The sequence below is a fragment of the Poeciliopsis prolifica genome, unplaced genomic scaffold, assembly GCF_027474105.1.
Source record: "Poeciliopsis prolifica strain line A6 unplaced genomic scaffold, Auburn_PproV2 SCAFFOLD005, whole genome shotgun sequence".
NCBI classification, from domain to species: domain Eukaryota; kingdom Metazoa; phylum Chordata; class Actinopteri; order Cyprinodontiformes; family Poeciliidae; genus Poeciliopsis; species Poeciliopsis prolifica.
In genome coordinates this window covers 12,968,502-12,989,684 of record NW_026562380.1, presented here as the reverse complement: position 1 = coordinate 12,989,684, position 21,183 = coordinate 12,968,502, and the positions used below count along the sequence as shown (strand labels likewise).

The 21,183-nt window shown below is 36.4% G+C and overlaps 1 protein-coding gene across 2 annotated transcripts in view; it reads right to left on the bottom strand.

Moving 5' to 3' along the window:
• adam12b (ADAM metallopeptidase domain 12b) overlaps positions 1–21,183 on the bottom strand; it is an 84,104-nt gene that overhangs the window by 46,227 nt on the left and 16,694 nt on the right. For both annotated transcript variants that reach the window (XM_055030040.1, XM_055030041.1), the window contains exon 3: positions 20,362–20,435. In XM_055030040.1, the coding sequence (XP_054886015.1) occupies positions 20,362–20,435 (74 nt within the window). The remainder of the gene's footprint in view (positions 1–20,361; positions 20,436–21,183) is intronic.

Sequence of the window (21,183 nt, the reverse complement as noted above, 5' to 3'; positions counted from 1 at the left end):
CCAACGTCTAAAAATAATCCAGTCGAAAATAGAGATGAACAGAGCTTCAACAACAATTACTCATGGATATTTAAATCTAAAAAAAGGGAAAATCAGAAAACCTCTATTAGTAGTAAAGACGGGATTTGTGTCACTTTGGTTAATTCCAAGCAAATGCTCATGTTGGGAAAGCCAGCTTAGGGCAGCACGATCTATCGTGACAGACGAGAGGCCGGAGAAGCATGGCAGGATTTATACGATGGAATCTCCCTGTAATCAACCCCTTGGCAAGAGTACACAGAGTTTATTGGGGCCACGGAGGTCTTCGATGGGTTGGTAAAGAGTTTCCTCTGGCCTCTCTGCTTGTACTTCAGCTCTGGGATGTGGAACTGTGTTTTATGTCACTGGGGATCAGATGTTTATGGTTCCCATTTGCTCTAATGTTACCCCGATCCAACACTTCTGCAGACATTATTAAATCGGAGTTGCTGGACCAGTGCAAACCTTGTAAGTGGGACATGGTTTTTGTTGCAGTTCAGCATGTGTTGGAAAATTCCAGTGTAGCCCACACTTTACATCAGTAATGCTTTCTTTAACACGCTTTAAGAAACACGCTCTCGATTTCTGATTGCTGTAAAGGTAACTACCTGCCTCCATATCCATCTTTGTCAGGATAAACATGAAGCCAATCAATTCTAATTTAGACTGAAGACACATTATGAATAAAGGCCTGAAAATTACCCAATTTCTCAGCAGAAAACTGGCATAATTTTCATATTATTCAATTTTTTTTTTATGAGGCAGGAGATGGAATTAATGAATGGCATTAAAATCCTCACTGCGTGATGGATTGGCAAAGCTTTTGCTTCTTGCTTATTTACGTCAACATCGCTCTGTATTTTTGTATTGCGTGAACTATATAGTAACTTAATCTCAGTTATTCGAGTTATACAGTAAATTATCGTCATACTCTAGCCATGGCCAATTTTGTGGCAAGATTTTCAAGTAAATTACTCTTTTACTCAGTAGCAAAGCTTGCACTGAACATATTTGAAAATCTAATCTTTGAGTGCACTTATTTGTGGGGCAGAAAAACAAAAACATGCGATTTAATTTTCTTATTTTTTTAATGAAATTATGGATGGATATTTGTAATTCTGCTGTTGAAACTTTGCACCACACCACGCTGTCAATAGGACGGAACTTATTCTTCTTCAATAAGATTTCACAAGGTTAGAGCAAACAGTGAGGAATGTTTGACCATTCGGTTTTGCATTATCTCTCCATCCTCCTCTCTCTTTAGCCACCCACAAGTTTTTAATACGATTTTAGTCTGGAGACTGCAGTGAGTCATAGAAGAAAAAGGTTGACTTAGTTTCTGGAAAAATTGCTTCATTGCTCAAATGGTCATGTGTTTCGGATTTAGTCGTTATCCTGCTGAACGACCAAATGACGACGCATTTTTAATTAAAAGTGGAGTTTATGACTGTTTTTGTTTAAAACTCACCATTCCGATCTGGTATTTCATAGCGTTCACAAAGCAGTGTGGGAAGCAGGCCACATCAAAAACTTTCTTTGATTATATCTGTGATAGTAGTTGTTTTTTGTTGAGAAAAGCTGTCTGGTCTGTGGTTAGTCTAGTGCAAGGATCCTCAAGTCTGGGGCGTGAAGGCTGGCGTCCTGCAACGTTAAGATGTGCACCTCGCCCAAAACACCTGAATCAAATAACTGAATCACCTATTAAGTGCAGTCAAGTCTTGCTAATAGCATAATTATTTGACTCGGGTGTGAAGAACGCACATGGTTGTAGGTACAAGCTGTGTTTTCGCCAACTGGATGAATGCATTGAAATTAAATGCTGCATTTTTCCAGAGAGTGACATAATGCTACTTTAAATTAAAGGCACATTTCTCAAAGTTGATTTTCACATCTTTACCAGCTTACCAACCAAGTAAATTGCATTCTCATTTCAACACATAAAGTCCTATCTTTATTACCGTCGCTTCTCTTCAATGGCTCCAACAAATTTTCCAAATTGACACAAGGAAGCGAATGTTAGTCCACATTTCTCATTAAGCGATTCACCTGATCAAGGTTAAGCTCTAACTTAAATTTGAAGCCTTCAAAGAATCTTTTTTGCATCAAGCAGTAGTTTACACATGCAGAGCAGGGTCACCAGATCAGGGTTAATTTTATATTAGCCCTGTCTCTTTTGGTTTTGCTTTTGTTATGGCAGTTCTTTGAGTTTTTTTTTTTTTTTTTTCATAATGTAGAATATTCATCTTTCAATTTCTTTATATAAAAAAGATCACTCATTCTTGTTTTTAAAAGCAAAGTGAAAACTGAGGTAAGTTGTTTCTCACCACAAGATGGAACAGCACAGCCTTCAACATTTTCTTAAAGTAATGGATGATATACTTTTCATTAGGTAAAAGAGCCGAGGATTAAAAAAAAAAAATTATATATCAAGACGCTCAATAAAATATTCAGAATTGTTGCCTACTGGCAATTGATGACTCTTGGATGATGACATCCATAGTGATTAACGGTTACGGTTTAATTTAAAAGCTCAGCTGTTTTTTTTTTTTTTTTTTGTTGCTTGTTTCAGATTTTGCTGCCAACCTTAATGTGCTGCTTTTTCTTAGGAAACAAGTTTGAACCATGATTGAAAACTAACTCAAGGTAAATTCAGAAAGCAACACTACATACCCACTTTTCATGCTTTGCTTTCATGTTTTCCACAGGCTATCTACTGCATTCCTACAAAATGAATGACGACACATTTGACTCGACAAATGCAAATAAGAAAAGATCTCCGTCAAGGTGAGAGCATGTGATCCCACGTTTGCCAACAGTCGTCCTCTCTTTGGACACAAGTGGTTTGAGAGGTAGTGAGACATATTTCTTTACATCCAAACATCTCAAAATCTTTAAAGAACTGGCAGCTCTTCTGGATGTCACATGAACTTCTTCACTATTTCTCTGATTAATGCTCTATTTCCTAGGCTGGTATGTTTGGGTGTCTTAGTAGGTTAGCAAAGTCTTGGCAGTTTAAGGTGATGGATTGAAGAGTTTTCTGTAAGATGGAAGATTGATTGATTGAATGGATGAAAATCCACACCACACTTAAGTTTTTAACATAATATATCACATTCCCCCCGTTAGATAAATATGTAATACTTTGTTGTGGTCTATCATATACAATCCTGATAAAACACAATGAGTTTTGTAGTTGCACTGTGATAAATGTTCATAATACTCTCATGATATTAGCACTTTTGCAAAGGCACTGAAACTAAGCACTTTGGTTCATAAACAAATTATAAAATCTGCAGGTGAGTCATTTCTCATGCATAAAGAATTTGAATCATTCCATACAAAAATACCCCAAGATTTATATAATAGTCTCTATTTATCAATAGGACTCATTGCCTCTGAATGTGCACATTGTTCATTAAGCATGGTCTCACGTCTAATTAACAATGCACCATTAGTGGCCCAGGTTAATTGTGATAAATGGCAGGCTCATTAGGAGCTTCCTTTGGGAGGCAGCAAATGCAGTTATTTGCCTTAAAAATAATCTCCCATTTCTTTAATTCCACACCTCACAAATAGCTCCTCAGAGCTCATTCAACTTGTCTGAAAATTAATTTACATAAACTATTGATTGTGGCTAATAAACAGATGATGCTTATGTCATATGTTTATACATTTAAATATGAGTAAATATTTGGAGGCAGATAAATCATCCACAACCTCTGTGCGGTAAAATTCATAAAGCAACTTAAATAGTTGTTGCAAAACCGCTTTCCTAGCTATTAGTACTAGTAACACTAAAGTTCACACTATTCAGCATCAGGATAACAGAAAAAAAAAGACATAAAAAACCCATTAAAACAGAGCATAGTGAGTCCTCCTTCCCATCTCTTTTGCATAAAACAAACTGACAGATTTGACTTGCTGCCAAACCCAAAATTATGGCAGCAAGAACTGAACAAAACACATGCTTTTATGAGTCCAATTTGAAGAACACATCGAATCTTGTAGACACTGATTCGCTACAACAGCATAATCATTGAAGCTTGCTTGCTCAAACGCATCAGTGTGCCTCTCATCATCGCTCTCTCTTCCTCCCTAGAATTCAGACTGTACAATGTTCAGTGCATATAAGGTGCAGAGGCATATTTACATATCTGTGGAGCTGCACCCCATGTAATTCACCATTACATGAATCTGTTTGAGCATGAAACCATTTGAGAGGAATGTGACTCCTCTCTGCTTCCTTTGAAGACTGTTAACTTCAGCGATTTCATTTAAGCTCCTCTTTCCCCCCCCACAAGCCTAACCCAGAGCCCTACTATATGGCTGCTACTTATGTTAGCATATGTCATTTTAAAATAAGTCTTCCCTAGTACAAGGGAGTGAGATCAAGAGAGGAGGTGTGGCTGAAAAAGTCTAATTCTATTTCCGCATACAGCTGCACTCCAAATTGATTTACATACTGCTCAGTGTCCTCTCAGCTTATCCTCAACTGTGGTGGGTGCACCAGGGTGTGTAAAGCTGGCCAAACCACAGCAAAGTAAAAAGAGACAGGGATGAAGACCAAACGAGCATAGGAACTGAGACAGGAAAAGAAAACTAAAAATGTAAAAACATAGACTTATGGTAGCTCTCTACTGTTTGAATATTCTACCTTTCCGTTTGTTTAATTACATGTAAGCAAGAGGAAAGTCAGATTCTGGGATGCAAAACTTCCAATCCATTTGCTCATACAAACATAAAAAAAGCAAAAAACAAATCCAACATTGCTTTTGTGAGACCGTTGAGGTTCAGAAAATCTGGATTCAGTTCTTGGAATAAATGCAGAGTCGTCCCTCCTTCTGTACCCCCAACTTCACACAGAACCACACTACATACTCTAAATACACACCCACACCCACAGTGGAAAGAGAGGAAACATCCATCATATGGGTCTATATATATATATATATATATATATATATATATATATATATATATATATACTGTATTTGATATATATATATATATATATTTATATATAAGTAACCACTGAAAATTATTAGTTTTTACGTTTATAGATATGTTTGATTAAAATGAACATTATTCTTTTATTCTATGAACTACTAACGTCTCCGAAATTCCGAGCAACAATTTATTATTTATTTGCAGAAAATGCGAAATAACAAAACAGATGCAGTGCTTCCAGGCCTCAAATACTGAAAAGAAAACAAGTTTATAATCATTTGAAAGCAATAATACTAATGTTTTAACTGAGGAAGAGTTCAGAAATCAATATTTGGTGGCTCCAGCCTTGTACAACCTTTAACGTTTTGGCTTGTTTGTCTGTGTGCAAGTTGCCAAGCTGTTAAGTTGCAGCACAACGCAAGAAAACTTGCCTGGGTGTAACTGACCCAACTGTTTTCATCCTAATAGGCATGTCACCATGGGCATAGAGCCATACTGCGTTCAATCAAAACCCCTGCCACTACATCGATTAATGCAAATCTGTCAAATATATGTTAATTTCTGTAAAAAGTGTTGACCAAATTAGCTGACCAACTGACTGACCAAACAAGCATCCTGGCTGCTACTATCAAGGCTGAAAAGTCACATTAATGAGAGCAGAAGAAAACTCATTAGAAACCCTCCAGTAGGCAGCAGATGAATATCAAACAAGCAAGCTGCTGAGGGAAGCTGATTTAAATACTAACCAAAGCAAAGTTACTGTAGCCCCATAATGAGTTGGGATCTCTTATTGCTAAGCTGAAAGTCGCTGATAAAGTATGTCATTCAGTTTTAAATCCTTCAGCAGCAACTTCACAAAGGTCCAGATTATGATGCTTGTCCTGAAATAACACTTGGATACCAGGAAAATCAAAAAAAGATTAAACCCAGAGAAATGTCTATTAAACTTGCTTCAAGATATATAATGAAAAAAATAGAAGGGCACTGCGGATATTAATGTGCTAGTGACTCTGTTTCAGCCTGATTATGTTAAATTCAGATGATCAGCAGCAGAGCTCTAACTTGACCTCATTCTACTGATGCTCATATGCAAATAAAAACTTCCCTTTTGCCTTTTTAGTCTCCCTTCTTGTTTGTGAACAAGAACTTTAGTTTGTCTGTGTGCACAGGCTCAGGCTTGTGACCTTTATACGTGACGCTTTGCTACAACACATAATTGAATTAGTGATCACATTGATACAGAAATCCACACAGAGAGAAAGGAAGTCCTCTTCTCTAAAACAACAAAAAAAGAGATGAGTGGTAAGTCATGGCACCTTGAATACGAGTGCTATCTATCCAAAAATAACAACATCCCACAGAACCAAACTGTATTTGATAAGAAACTGCAGAGGCATTTTCTTGTGTCAAGCTGCATCACTGAACATACAATGTTTTCTTAAACGCTTGACTTGTTGCAGCAGAAAATTAATCTCTAGGTGGCAGTCAGTTTTGACCGTTGGAGGCTCAATATTGAATGGAGAGCTATGATACTGAAATCAAGGTTGAAGTGTCTTTATTTATGTACTGCAGGCCATGTGCTCACCAACACCATTACATGCTGAAGGGAACTAGCCACCTTTTGTGGCCCTGAGTGGTTTACAGGAAGAAATAATGAAAAAGGGGATACCAGAAATCAAGAGAGAAATAATAATTTACACAAACCAAACACCAAAGACGAGAGATACTACTCGGGCTGGACAATAAGTCAATAGCAATATATATCACAATTCGCAGTGGACACATGATCAATAACAATAGATAATACATCTAATAGAATATTCAATATGGAATAGTTACTGAACTCTGAACCGCAAAGCATTCTGGGAGATGCAGGCAAAGGAAAGCTTCTCAACCTTTCACAATGAGCAAAGCAAGGTCAGATAATTCACTCTTTGGTTACCTACCAACAACTGCTGAGTAACTTGCACCACAGCAGCTTCAGGTTTGGTCGCTGTGCCTCAAAGCTGCTCAAAAAGAAAAATAAATAACGGCATGGAGCAATAATCAGTCATTATCAATATTGACAATTATTGATACTGACTGATATGAAAGACTTACATTGTGGTACATTTTTCAGCCATATCCTCCAACCCCAGATGCTCAAAATAAATATTTACATAAACCATCACAACTGAACAAGTAAAAGATCAGTCAAAAGAATAAATCAAATTTAGCATAGCTCTTCCAAGCATTATCCCTCCTATTCTAAGATTTTAAGCAGCCCAACCACCATGTGTTTCCATTTTACTGTCCCACCCTGATGAGGACACAGACCAGGAAGAAGTGAGTGCCTTTTCCACAAAAGACTTGATTTCTTAAATTCATAATTTAAGCCAACAAAAAATAATTTTAACACATTTTGTTTTTACTGCATTCTCTTCATACAGAAAGAATGCCCAGTTCTTCTTAAAAATGTCTCTCCAAAAATCAAATAATGAACTAAAATAAACATTTTGTCTGTAACTCATTTATACATAACACAGTATCAATAATCATATTTCAGGAATGACTCCTGTTTTCTGTTACAATTTTTGATGTGCTAAAAGCAGTAAACACTGTGTGACTAATACAAAATGACAGCCTCCCTATTAAAAGAGATGCTGGGAGGAAACTGATCTACCGTGGCTATTCATGCTGGACTGCAGCTCCTAACTGCTGCACTTTAAAGTCAGAATTAATGCATACATTTTAATCAGTCCCGATAGCATGAAACACAAACTCCACTGAATATTAAAATCATTTACCGAATGTCTCATCAAAGATCTTCAGTGATTTCTCGAAAACATTTTCTAATACGTTTAATTGTCAGGATTAACTGCCAGTGATTCACTACGAACTTCGGTATGAATAACACAATAATAACATGAAAAGAAGCATACCAAGACACAGTTCATTTTAGTAAAGCAGTTACTAAAATTAACTGCTTTACAATAAAACAATAAAAGCATGTACATATTCATAATTACAACATTTCATGCATATATTCAAGTTATTTTTGGTATCCAGGGGCATATGTAGGTGTATTTCAGTGAGGAAACAATGCCGCTTTTGGTCCAACACCAGGACTGAATGGAAATATTGCCAAATAGACAAAATTGTCTTTAATGTAAGCAAGGAAAAAGTGCAGTAGCTCCTTCCAGCCAAAGAGATTTATTGTGCCTTAACTGCAAACCAAAACATTTTTAGTATTCTGTAAATGTACATAATGGTAAACTGCTGCTCAGAACAACTGCTAACATTGGTTGCAATAGTTTCTCATCCAGTAGTGAAGTCTTGGTGGTCAGTTAGACATCTGCATTTAATTTCATTGTGTCCTGCCCCACTGGTATACAGTCTGCCCATAAAAAGAAACCATCCACTGTTTTTTTTTCCCTCTTGTTGTGGTAAGAGTCGTTTTATTCATATCTTCAGGTGTGTCTATATCGACAATACTTTTTTTTTTTTTTTACGAGCACAGCCTTTTGCTGCTATAAACTGCTTAAAAGTCTTAAAGCTTGACAGCAAGATGTTGATAAAGGGTAGAAGCTCCAGAAAACAAATAAAAAATGCCACTAAAACACTGAACATTTAATGCTTCAAATAAAAGCAGACTCCAGACTGAGGGTTTGTGTGCTAGTGACATCACTCTTTCTGATTTCCTCTGTTCTACTAACCACTACTGCACAGAGGCACAGTAGACTTGTTAAAGAGTGAAACATTTCTAAACTGCTAGCAGGAATATTTATCATCTTCAAATTATTCCTTCTCTGAACTTTTTCTTAAAACTGTAAAAAAAAAAAAGAAAAAAGGAATGATGTCATATTTCCCAGCTCTTTTCAAAAGTGAATGTCTTTTAAGAGGAATAAGAGAGAAATGGCCTCATTTAAATAAAGTGCCAGGAATGTAATACAAAAGTTCTGGTTTACCTTCTCACTGCATATGTCTACAGTATTAATGCTGACTAAACCTGCTCATCTAATGTAAAGTTAGTGCACCACCAAGGCTGTCGTATTTACTGCTCAGAGCTTACACAGCTAAATGCTACACTCCTGGTAATATAAAACATGCAGCCATTGATGGGCTGCATGATTTTTTATCAGTCAAACAACTTGGCTCAGTACTTTGCTGCGGCGCAACGTGATGGTGGGAGTAACTCAATAGTCTTGGAGGCAACATCAGCAACATGAACAGGCAGTGAACCATAAAGTCTTAATATTGTAAGCTATTAGTGTAATACTCACTCGATGCATGTTTGATCGTTGTTGTCACTGATGCAAACACCATCTTCACTCATGCTTGAAAGTCAACCTAAACAATCCCTTGGTTGAAGAATGGAAAGTATTCTCTACTTCTATAGAGAAAGAAAACCAAACATTTGCATTTTCATCTATTTGTTTCAGTATATCCAGAATATTATTTATTATTCTGCAATGCCACAGGTGCAAACTTAAATGTATTTTATTTGATGTAACAGACCAAAAAGAAGTAAATTGGTGTGCATAGTTGAGAAGTGGAAGGACAATCATGCATACATTTTTTCATAAGACAGTAAGTGCGCCCCGTAAGATATATTCAGTCCACTAATTGTGAAGATACATCTTAAAATATTAGAACACCATTTTTTTGTCACTCAGTTCAGAAAGTGAAACCCATACATATATAAATTAATAAAGTATGACAAATTTTAAGCCATTAGTTTTTTTTGTAATTTTGATCATTCTGGGTCACAGATGTGGAATTGCAGTCTTTGAACTTTCCCACTCTTTCATAATGGCCAGATTCATGGAGTTTGCAACTTAGTTGTTTTGACAACACATTTCCCCACCTGAACTGTGGATTTCTCAGCTCCTAAAGTGTTAGTATGCGCTTCCTGACTGTTTCTCTCTTTGACCAATCAGCTTATTTTGACTGCCATGTTATGGTTGGCCTTCAGTTGTGCCACGCTATTTCTATTTTAGTGAGATGCTCAAAACATGGGATATGGTTTTATAACATAACCCTGTTGTATACTTCTCCACATCTTTATTCCTGGCCTCTTTTGTATATTTATTGGTTTAGGTAATGCTTAGTTCAGTAATGTTCTGTAAAAACAAAGTAAGATGGAAGAATACGTGTTTTGTTTCCTGGCCTCCATCTTCAAATAAAATTATGTTTAATGAATTGCTGAATATGACACAACTTGTTAAAGCTGACAAAGCACTCAGCGATGTTACACTGCCTAGCTGCACATCTCCATTTTGCTGTATGTCAGCGACAAGCAAGTTCCCTGCTCCATTTCTTTAATTTTTTTATTCAAATTTAAGTAGTGGAAATTTATCAGCTGCAAACTAATGTGCTGAAAAGACATACAACAATATTTCAGGAAAGATGTGATATTTAAGCCTAATTAAGGTAAGGTAGCTGTGAGACTGATTTTTATTTGCTGTAAGTTGGAACTATTTGTTGCATTATTTAACCTGAATTTTTATTCTAGCTTTTTAAAAACAGCAAACAATGACTACTTTTTGTTATTGTTTCCCACATATTGCAGATATTTCAAAACACCACATTTTCTACATCTTGTACAATTTCTCTTAGAAAAAAAATAAGAAAAGTGTCAACTTACCAATCATAAGGCTCATTACACAATATTATACGTACAAGATGACTCAGGTCCTGCCTAAAAATTGTACCAAAAAACTTTTGTAACTGCATTTTTTGAAATAGTTGTTCAGTGGCAGCACAAAAGTAAAATGTTTATTTATTACCATCCATAATAAGCTACAAAGCGGAACTAATGAGGGACTTGGAATCTTCGAGGGAGGTGGTCTATTATTATTCATTGAAAAAGAGTAAACAAATGCATAAATGTTAATGTCAGAGGGTTTCTATCGGTCCAATTAATCTATGGAGGCTCCCTTAGGCAGGTTCATTGTTCACCCATAGTGTTTGTCTGCAGGGGAAATATGCAATTAGAAACCAAGCAGAAAAGACATTAAAGATGTCTTTCATTTTTCTTCCTGTCACAGTTATTTTTGTCCCAATCCATTACTGTTGTTGGGCTTTTGTTGCTGTTTTTTTTTTTTTTTTTTACAAGTAGTAATATATTTGGACTTTTTAAAGAGTACATACAGATATTTTCTAAAACCTGTCCAGAAAGAAAAGTTTTGTATTGTCATAGAGAAAAAAAAAAACATTTTCTGTGATTCAACACACAAATACACCTACAGTTTTCCAGCTGACCACATGAAGCACACTTCCATTCTTCTTTCATAAATTACTTCACATCATTAAGCACTCTCTTTACACTTTCACGGGTATTGCGCAGATTCCCCAATAAGATAATAGCACACAATCTGTCATTCTCCAGCCCATTACCCTGCAAACATGGTGGAGACGGAAGCCTTCACTTGGCACTGATGTATCCGTTTAACATTGGGATAAGGGTGAGCAATCTGTCACCACTGTTGATGTAGTGTAACTTAAGTCATGGCAGTAGAACACAGAGTTGGATATATTAATTAGTAGATAGGCCACAGGTGGGAATATAAAGTGCTTTTGATAAAATGAGAACTTTAATTTTGAGTTTGATAAGAGAGTCTGGAGGAAGTCACCATCTGGACTATTTACAATTCCAAATTCCCAGAGACCTCTACATTTTCATTCCACTCTAGATGTCCTTAGCATCAAACTACTTTTAAATCAGTAGAGTCTGATGAGTTGTATGCTGGCTTTATTTTAGGTTAATTCCAAACACTGACAAACACTGAAATTCAGTGAAACTCTTATTTATTTTTTGTCCCATACCGGTAATTTGAGATGTGAGTCTTTCAAATATGCTGCCCCAGTATCAGTGTTTTTAAGTTAAATAGTGTATCAATTTAATATGCTGCACAATATATTAAATTACCTCTGCAATATAAATTGTTGTTGTGTTGATAGTCAATATTTTATATTCACTGCCAACCAGTAGACCAACTAAAAGATCATTTAATTTAGTAATTCAAATTAAAAAGAGGAACTCATATTACATTATTCAGTACACAGAATATTTAAAGTATGCATTTCTAATAATTTGATGATTATACCTCAAAAATAATTAGAGGCATAATCAATCAGTTATTGAATATTTGTTATTTGTGCTTTATTTAGCACAAATAAAGTTTCTCAGACAAATTTGATTTTATAAAAATAGACAGAAAATACATATTTTTTTTCTTCTGTGTTTCAATCACCAGTTGGATTGTAAATGGACAGGCAATGTTAAACCCAAATGCCTAACACACTATTATGTCTCATGCTAGTCTCAACAACTGATGTTTTTCTATTACTTAACCAATGAACTGTGCTTTTTGATGCCAGTAGCTCCACCCTGCCAATATCATGCTATTGTCCTATGAACATACAACTAAAGGGAACCCACGGATGCTGCGGTACTGGTCGGTTGTATAGGCCACTTTTACCATGGAAACAAACAAAGTACCAAACTGTACCGGCCCGTGCCGCACTGCTCAGTGGAAACGAGGCATATGGTATTTGTACTCAAGAAGCTGCGTTGTATGAGTTACTGCTGCGTGTTATCAAAGTGATCGACTTGTGGCTTGAGAGGAAGCCTCAGTCTTCCCAAGAATGTGGTTACATTTGTAACTACTTTTTGAATCACATTTTTCCCTTTCCTTAACGTCCCACAAATATGTGACCCACTAAAGCAAAACCAGGAAGAAGTTTCTCGAGCAGAAATATAGAAATAACATAAAACCCACAGATTTCTGAGAAAGTGCAGACATTTCTGCACTTTCTTGCTAAATATACCAGTTGAAGTCATGGAGAAACCTCCCCATGAGTCAATCTGCAGCGTTACTGATAATGTCAGTCTAAAATAATGCAGCTGCAGAAATCTCAATGCTCTCTCTAATCTGTCTCCATTGACAGATCACATTGAAACTTAACCCAGATAAACATCAGCGAAACTTTCAAGGAAACTTTCCGGGCACAGGTGGAAAAGTTTTAATTTCTCGACAACTGGCTTGCTCTTTGTGTTCTGATATCAACGGCAGGTTATGAATCACGAACAAGGGCAGCTCTCGTTTGGAATTTCTCATTAAAACTTTTACAACATGGTTTTACTGCTAAGGACTGTGTGAGACTGAGCGTGAAAAATGATTATCTAACACTTCTTCAGGCTTATTTCTTGGCAGGAGACTGTATATTAACAGCTGCATCTTTTCATAGATAAGTGCATTTGGAGAAAGGTGAGTAGTAATGCACAGATCACACATGCATTTTATTATTCATAAAAAAAGGATTATGCAAAGCAAGGTAATACATCAACAATCACACCCTGAAGAACATGTTTTCCTGCAGAAAACAATAAATGACCCCAACTAAGATCTACAAGTATTATGAATCATTTAAAAACTCCCCATACATGTAGCATACTTTTTACTCAACTATAATAACACAGTAGTTGAATTCACTGACCACATGCTGAGCACATCCAATAGCTTGATGCTAAAAAGCTTTAGTCTTTTAAAGGGAATTTGTGATCAAGGCGGTAAATTAATTACCTTGGTAACTACCAATCAAAAGCTCCTAAGAGTCATACAAACCTCTACTCCTTACAGGGGGGGCAAAGTCTGTAAAGTATATATCAGTTCAAAAGACAAATGAGAAATGAATGAGAAATTAACAAATGTGTACAGAGAAAAAACAAAAAAACCAAACAAAAAAAAACTAGAAGTGCAATCTGACCATAGTGGATAAATGATATGGGAAATCGTGGCAATTATTTGTACTGCTGTAGACTAAAAACAGAGGAGAAATATAGTTGATGGCATCATGCTGTATTAGTCTGTTGATGCATTTTCTTGAAAATAAATTTCCCTAATATTCATGTTAAATATAATGCTAAAAAATATCCCGACAAGCATGATGGTTGAAGCCACTTAAGCCCACATAAAGCATCATTTTTTTTCTTTCCTCAGATGAGATTAAGATTTGATGTTCTGCAACAAATTCTCCAAGTGGGTTTGGTGTAAAACATTAGTTGAATTTGTGGAAAACCAACTCATGGCCTCTCTTCTAGCCCAACTCCTTTCCTCTGGGTTTGTGTGTAAATGCATATGTGTGTGTGTCTCAGAGCTCCAGCTAAATCAGTGCTGATTGGAACTGGAGGCAGCTAGCCAGTTTTTTCATAGAAACAATATCAACCACTTCCTGGGAGAGTCTCTCTCCCTCCCTCTCTTCTTTTCTGCAAGCAATTAGGTTTTTGTAAAGTTATTCCCGTTACTGTTATTTATTATGGTCTTTGAGCCAGGGCATAACAAACGGGGTGCTCATCTGGGATCTGGGTGAGGATGATGGTTGGGATAGTCTGAATAACCTGGATCAGACATTTTGATCTATGGAGAAATGGTGAAGAAAATAGCACCACATTTCTCAAATCCCTCCCAGAGTTTATTTGGCAAACCATGACTGTGTTTGCATAATGGCAAAAGAGTAGCAGTAATAACAAAGATGCTAACAGGTGTGGAACCACTGATTTTATCAAAAACAGTTATTCTTTGTCATACGTTTTATTTTCTGCTGATAAGTTACCAAAGGTTGGTTTGTTCCTGCATCTTTCCCTTTGCAAACATGCAGCTACAATAAAAGATTAACATATGTCAAAATATTTTCTGCATCTTCACCAGGGGTTTCAATCAAGATTGTTGTCTGATTTTTATAGAACATTCTTACCCAACAACTTGGTGAAAAACTAATAATCCCTCTCCCTCCCAAAAAATCAATGTCACACTTAGTGAATTACGGATATAAACAGAAAAGGAGAGCAAATGGAACCAAGATGGGGGAGATCTATCCTAAGAGATACCTTGAAGTAATTTGGCACTGATCCCTCTGATCAGGAAACCTCAGACTCTAATCTCTCTTTTAACAACACCTGAGACTATTTTCTCTCTCCCTTGACGTCCTTCAAGGTTGAGCAATATTCCCCAAGGATGCTGCATTTTCCTCAAAACCCTTCAGCCAACTAATTAAAGGTGCCAGAAAGCGGACTGTGAATACTGCATGCTCTCAGCTTAATAAAAACTAAAACCACAATGGCATCCTGGAGAGCTAGGAGAAATTCACCATAACATGAATATTTGAAGAGATAAAATGTGTATTCATGGATTGAAGCCTCAAATATTTTTGCTCAAGACAAAAAGAAAATGGAAAAAAGTGAATATTTCTGCAGTGTTTAGAGCTCCAACACTCTGCAACACAGTGGGAAAACAGCACTGGATACAGTGAGCCCATGTAAAAGAAATATCTGTTTTTTTTTTAGATAACTGCTACTGGTTTTGGGAGTAAAATTAAACTTTTGCTAACAAAAATGCACAGAATCGCATTGAAGTGATATGTGCACCCATTCACTGACACATTAGTAAATACTGAAGATGTACTGAGAAACCGATTTTGTTTGAGAGCGGACCTGATTGGTGATCAGTCAGATGAAAACTAGAAAATGCATCTTTTTCCAATCAGTGAATATAGCAGACAAAGCACTACTGAGTACCACTACTACCCCGTAGCACTGACAGCTGCCCTCTTCAATAAATGAATTTAACTTCTTTACTGAAACACGATCAAAATTAGAGGGTCAATCTGTACATCAAGCCCATTACCAAATGCTGTACCCAATCAATAGCAATGAGGAGAAAATGACACAATCTGTGCACCATTTAAACTCCTCTTATTGTTTCACCTGCTCACCCCCATTTTTCTTCAAGAAAGTTTTGCTTGTCATAGCATCTCATCTGTTTCAATCGGTGAACTTGTATATCATACCATATCAGGTGTTTTTCCTCAACCTCAAAAAACAGCAGTCATCAAACCGTTGCTGAAGAAGAAGAATCAGGACAAGTCAAGATTACTGGTCCACCTCCAAGCTTCCATTCATTTGCAAATATTCTGATAAGTATATTTAAAACAACAAATGAACAATTACTTTGAAGTTTTTCAGTCCACTTTCAATGGACTGAAAAACAACATTGAAACTGGTCTCGTCACAATGTTTAATAAAAGGGGTTTATGGAATCCACATCACCTGTTGGTGGCTGAAATGCTGTTCTTATATCACCGAGGTCACTGTCATGCATTCAGTTTTCCAAAATGTAACTGTAACTTGACATACACGTGTACACTAAGGCCTAGCCAAATTTTAAAAATCTAAAAATATTTGGAATATGTAATGAGGTACAGTCCAGCATGATTCGACTCTCCCATGGACACCAGATATTTAGTCCAATAATGCATGGACTGATTGTGACAGCCATAAGTAAAGGTATTGGCATCTGCAGAAAATCCATACAGAGACTTGGCACAGAAGTCCAAGTACACATGTGTTGGCATCAAACAGAGGTCCAATGTTTCTCCTGCTCCCTCATTTGGCTTTGACAGGGTCTTAAATTGACAAAAGAGCTGCAGTGACAAAAGAGCTGCAGAGCAAAAACACAAGTGCTTGCGTGGAAAGCGGGGGCAGAAAGAAATATATTTACAGGGAAGGAAAAACAGCAAGAGAAAAGGGACAGTAGGAGTAAGAAATGCAAAGAGGCATAACAAATAAGTTCAATACCATACATAGGTACTAGTAATGATGGAAGAATTGAGGCAGCAAGGGGCTAAAATAATAAAATATCAAAATGTTGCTTAACTTTGATCCAGTTAAACAAAGTAGCATTTACATGAGTTTATAACTGATAACTGTAGCCTGATAAGTCTAGCATGAAATTGGGTTACATGCAATAGAAACTACAACACTAGTATTGAGCGAAGAAGCGCCTCTTGTCAAGTTTGACAAGGCATAAAAGCAGTTAGAATACGCAACCAAAGAAATCTTTTCATCATGCAGTAAAGAGTGTGGCTGAAATTGGGTTACATGCAATTCATTTCATCCCAGCCTCTTAAAAGATCCAATTAAATTTCTCCGAAATCTTGGGGTCCTCTTTTGTGTAGCCATAGACTCAGATCCCTCCCGAACAAACTGACTAATAATACTCTCCCTCTGCTCAACGCACATCCAGAGACCTGTTGATGTTGTCGGCTCTATTATTGAGATGAGGAGCATCTCCTTCTCCTTAAAAAATAAATAAAGCACACTGCAGATGTTGCCATGGGGATATTTTTTTTTGTCAAAAACATAATGTTGTTAGTTAAAAGGGGCCGTGGGTTTTCAATAGACCTCTTTCCTCTTTTCTTTCCGGCCATAGAAGAATGAAAGGAAATGTTCTCACTGGAAAACACACGGCCATTTGTAGAGAGCTAGGTAAAGTAGGAACACCACAGTTCTTTGTATTTAGAAAGAAATACTCCTGCATTTTACTGGTTGCAATTTGAATAAATCTAAAGTGAACAATGACAAAGTGTTATGTTTATGGGGATTTTTTTCAACTAATTTTTCAACGAGCTAAGAAAGGTTTGTGATTCAGGGAACGATAACTTTCTTTATTTTTCTTGTACTAATTAAAATAAGAGTATTTTAAATAGTCAAGTATCACGCAGAGAGACAGAGAGAGACAGTAGAAATGTAATATTATTACATTTTTGTCCATGTGTTTTTTTATAACGTTCAGAGAGAAAAACTCTGGCTTCACATGTATATCAGCACATGGCTGCTCAATACATAACAAAGACATCTCTAACGCACAGGTCCTTCATTCTTTATATAACACCAGTAATATAGTTTTTTTTCTTCTTCAGCAGAGTTCAAGTTAGAATTCAGATATATTCTTACTTTCTTACCCATTGGTGTAAGCAATATTTATTTTGAAATGTACTAAAATGGTAACAAAAATAATCTTTTTTTTTTCTTTTTTATAATTTTTTTTTAAAAAGTTTGGGACTCTCATTGTTTATGATGCTTCATACCACAAAAATATGTTTAAAAAAATAAATCCACATATGCATTTATTCAAACTTATCCAAAGAAAAAATATTTTAGTCAAGAACCACGTCAGCTATACTAAGCCTAAGAGAAATGATTAAATTAACTTTAATCCACTAAAGAGGATGAGCTGTACATCTTTCCCACTTTTTTGTATTCACTTTCCTCCTAAAACATATACACATAAAGACCTTGGTAGCCCAGAAAAAATGCCACAGAACTATTTAATCAAGACTAATGTGAAATGTCCCATAACACCACTATTAATCATTTGAAGTTTGAGGTTTCTGCCACAGATCAATGCATTATTTCAAAGCTGCAGCTGCTGGCACAATTCTGAATGTCTGTCTTACTTTGTTTGTACTATACAATATGTCAACCCTTAAGGCATTAAACATGACATGACCATTTCTGTTGGCCTCCTGAAATTAGGAAATGGTAAGTCAATAAATTTAATTATCCAAACAGCAAAGAGGATGGCATGCAGTGGCACGGGGGCTAAGTGACTTTCTACATAAATCTAAATCACAATTAAAAACATAAAAAAACCTGATAACATTATTTCTGAGCTGAATTCTTTGGCTTATACATTTACAAGCTCTGCAGGGTACTTTGTTTAAAAAGCTGTGGTCACAGTACTTGTGGCTAAACGTAAAAGAAAAAGTATGTCAGTGAACTGTACTGGCAGCAGACTACATAAAAAAAAGTTTAAGAATGGAATATGGCCCAAAAAGCATAAGGAAAAAGCTTTTTTAACTGAAATTAACCCACAACAAAGCCTGTGTAAATGGGCAATGAATACAAATGTATATAATGTATGGAAAAAGACTGATAAACAACCAATGAAAACAACCCTTATGAACCCCAATGAATACTTTATACACTGGATTTGCAACAAGGGGGTTCCAAGGTAAACTAAAGCCATTCAGCAAATTCAAACAAAAAACAGTAAATGTGAAATGAACAAAACTTTTAAGTTTTGTTTACATTGCAGACCCATTCATCCAGACACAATCTCAAAGCTCACACATTCACACACATGCTATCACATGAAGATAGCAAGTTTCTTATCCCAAGACACACCCTGGTGTGGTGGGAGAAGTCAAAATCAAACTAACCACACAGCATGAACCGCGTCAGTAATATAATCCACACGAAAGTCAGAAAGTAAAAAAAAAACACAAAAAAACTTGGCACTGACTAAATGTCTGTGAACTTTTAAATTTGAGAGAAGCATAAAAAATATGTTCAAGCACAACACATTTTATTTATTTATTTTTTTGCTGCATTTTTGCACATTTTGAGACAAGACCCATTGTTGCCAAACTGAAAATATTACTACTGAAATGTATTCTGGATTCTGGACATGTGCTGTCACGCTCGCTTTTCTTCCCTCTTTACTTGCGACTGAACGGATGTGGCCTCGGCACCACACACACACAGAGGTCAGAGACCACCTGTTTGGCACTGGCTGAACCGATGAAGCGGTATCAGAGGACACATCTGGCCTGACAGCAAACAGGCCGGATAGGGATGGTAGAACGGTCCCAGGCCGGTGACGCCTGGTGACAGATGACTCATAGCTGATGCGGCAGTCACTTCAGGTGACATGCAGAACAAGAGGCGGAAGTGTTACCCTGTACCAATGTTTTATGGTTTTGTTTAGTTTTTTTCTGTGTGACATCAAGCTTATTATGGGAGAAAATAAATGGGACTGGATGTGGGTAAGTGGAAATGAGACATGGATGGATTGGAAACTGAATTAATTTGCTCTCATGTTACCCCATTCTTGAATCCTGCAAAAGTATTTTTTTCTTTGTGAAATTCAAACTGTGCATCTCAAAATTATCTGGAGCCAGTGAGTTTAAGTTAATTAATTAAGAGTCAATATGTGCATGCCGGAACATGAGGGGGAAACATTATGTCTGAACTCTGTCTGAAAAAGAAACACTGAGAGACAAAGGGACCTGAATCGTTTCAGCTTTCATTGGCTTTCACATCAGTGCTTCTTATTTTATATGACACAGTATGTGCATAAGTGTCTAAGCTGCTATAAATAACTATCAGCTCCTATTCCTCATTCCAGAGCTCATTGTGTTATTTTCCACAACATAGAAAGGAGAGAAGTAATGAGAAGTTCAGCAAATACGTTTTTTTTCTGAGCTCGCTTCATCCTTTCTTTCTTTTATCAGCTTTTATCTCTCAGCCCTTCAGAGAGAATGGACCATGAAAAGAGTCCAATCACTATGGGACATATTATTTTTCCTTTCTTGAATGTGCTATATCAGAGCCTAGACTCAAATAGCTTTTTCTCCTCTTCCGAAATAATCTAAACTCACCGCTGGTTAAAAAAAATAAATTAATAAATAAAAGGTGAGCTTTCATCTGGCTTTGTTAAATAACACACAGCAGTCGAGATCAGTATGGAGGAAACGTTGACCTGAATCACACAAAATCACAGGAAAACTCACTCATTCTTCTCCAGTGACAGGATCAGCTCTTCACCTTCTGCAAACACCACCAGCTGGAGTGACGCAGGATAAATCTGTAACACAAAACAATACCAACTTTGATGAGGTGGCGCCCTGACCTGGATTTGGGGGAGAGCTTTAAAAAAAATTAGACTACACACGAGAAAGGAAGTGACAGGGCACAATAGTGGAGGAGGAAAAGGAAGAAAGCTTCCACATCCTTCACTTCCTTGGGTTGTGCGAGTCACAAATGAGATAAACTGAGCCCAGATTCTGTTGTTTAATACAATTAAAAAATAAATTCATTAAAAAAAAAAAAAAAATAATTAAAAAAAGTAATCCAAGTTGCTGCAAATGTACGAAACAATCTACTGCTAGGTACAAACCTGTTTTTCCACAAACTGGTGGGTAATTTATTTAATTTAAAGCTGTGTTTTTACTGCTAGGTCAGAGACAAGTTAGCTTCAACCAGAAATTGTGTCTAAAACTGGCAGCCAGTATCAGAGCAGAATTTCTCTGAAAATGTAGCTACCTTTATAGTCTCTGAAAACATGTTTGTTCCAGACTCAAAAAAATTCCCCATCTTCGTTTACAAAAATAATTCACCAAGAATGTATGGTGAGCATCTGTGAACAGCAATTTTGAAGTCTTGCAAAACATTAACATTTTTATGTGAGGATAATGTTGTACTGGGCCATTCTATACACCAGCACATGGATATGTTTTTGTTTTTCTGATGAACCACTGATGTAGAATCAAATTTACTGTAAATCATTTTCACTAGTTGGTATTTGTATGGCTGGTTGCCTGTCTCCTATGCAT